Source organism: Mesitornis unicolor, unplaced genomic scaffold (assembly GCF_000695765.1).
Source record: "Mesitornis unicolor isolate BGI_N332 unplaced genomic scaffold, ASM69576v1 scaffold24949, whole genome shotgun sequence".
Lineage (NCBI taxonomy): Eukaryota > Metazoa > Chordata > Aves > Mesitornithiformes > Mesitornithidae > Mesitornis > Mesitornis unicolor.
In genome coordinates this window covers 1475-1704 of record NW_010206929.1, presented here as the reverse complement: position 1 = coordinate 1704, position 230 = coordinate 1475, and the positions used below count along the sequence as shown (strand labels likewise).

At 57.8% G+C, this 230-nt stretch overlaps 1 protein-coding gene across 1 annotated transcript in view; it reads right to left on the bottom strand.

Moving 5' to 3' along the window:
- Positions 1–32: 32 nt before the first annotated feature.
- The window catches only part of RBM15 (RNA binding motif protein 15), a gene marked incomplete at its 5' end in the record, with an annotated part of 1665 nt that continues 1467 nt past the window's right edge, over positions 33–230 (bottom strand). Inside the window, one exon of the mRNA XM_010191965.1 lies at positions 33–228. Within this exon, the coding sequence (XP_010190267.1) occupies positions 33–228 (196 nt within the window). The remainder of the gene's footprint in view (positions 229–230) is intronic.

The window sequence follows — 230 nt, the reverse complement described above, 5'->3', positions numbered from 1 at the left end:
AGGCAGGGTTGGGTACAGAGAACACGAGGGCCTTAGGACGCCCCACGGACAATGATCATGACCAGATAGTCGTCCTCTGATTTGGCCAGCGCTTTGGCCGTGGAGTCCAGGAACTGCTGGGAGAAATCGCAGGGTGGAAAAGCGTGCAGGACCCCGCTGTTCTCCTTGTCTTTGTTACCCCCCACTGGGAGGCTGATCACCCCAGCAGCCTGCTTTTGCTTTCGGTACGA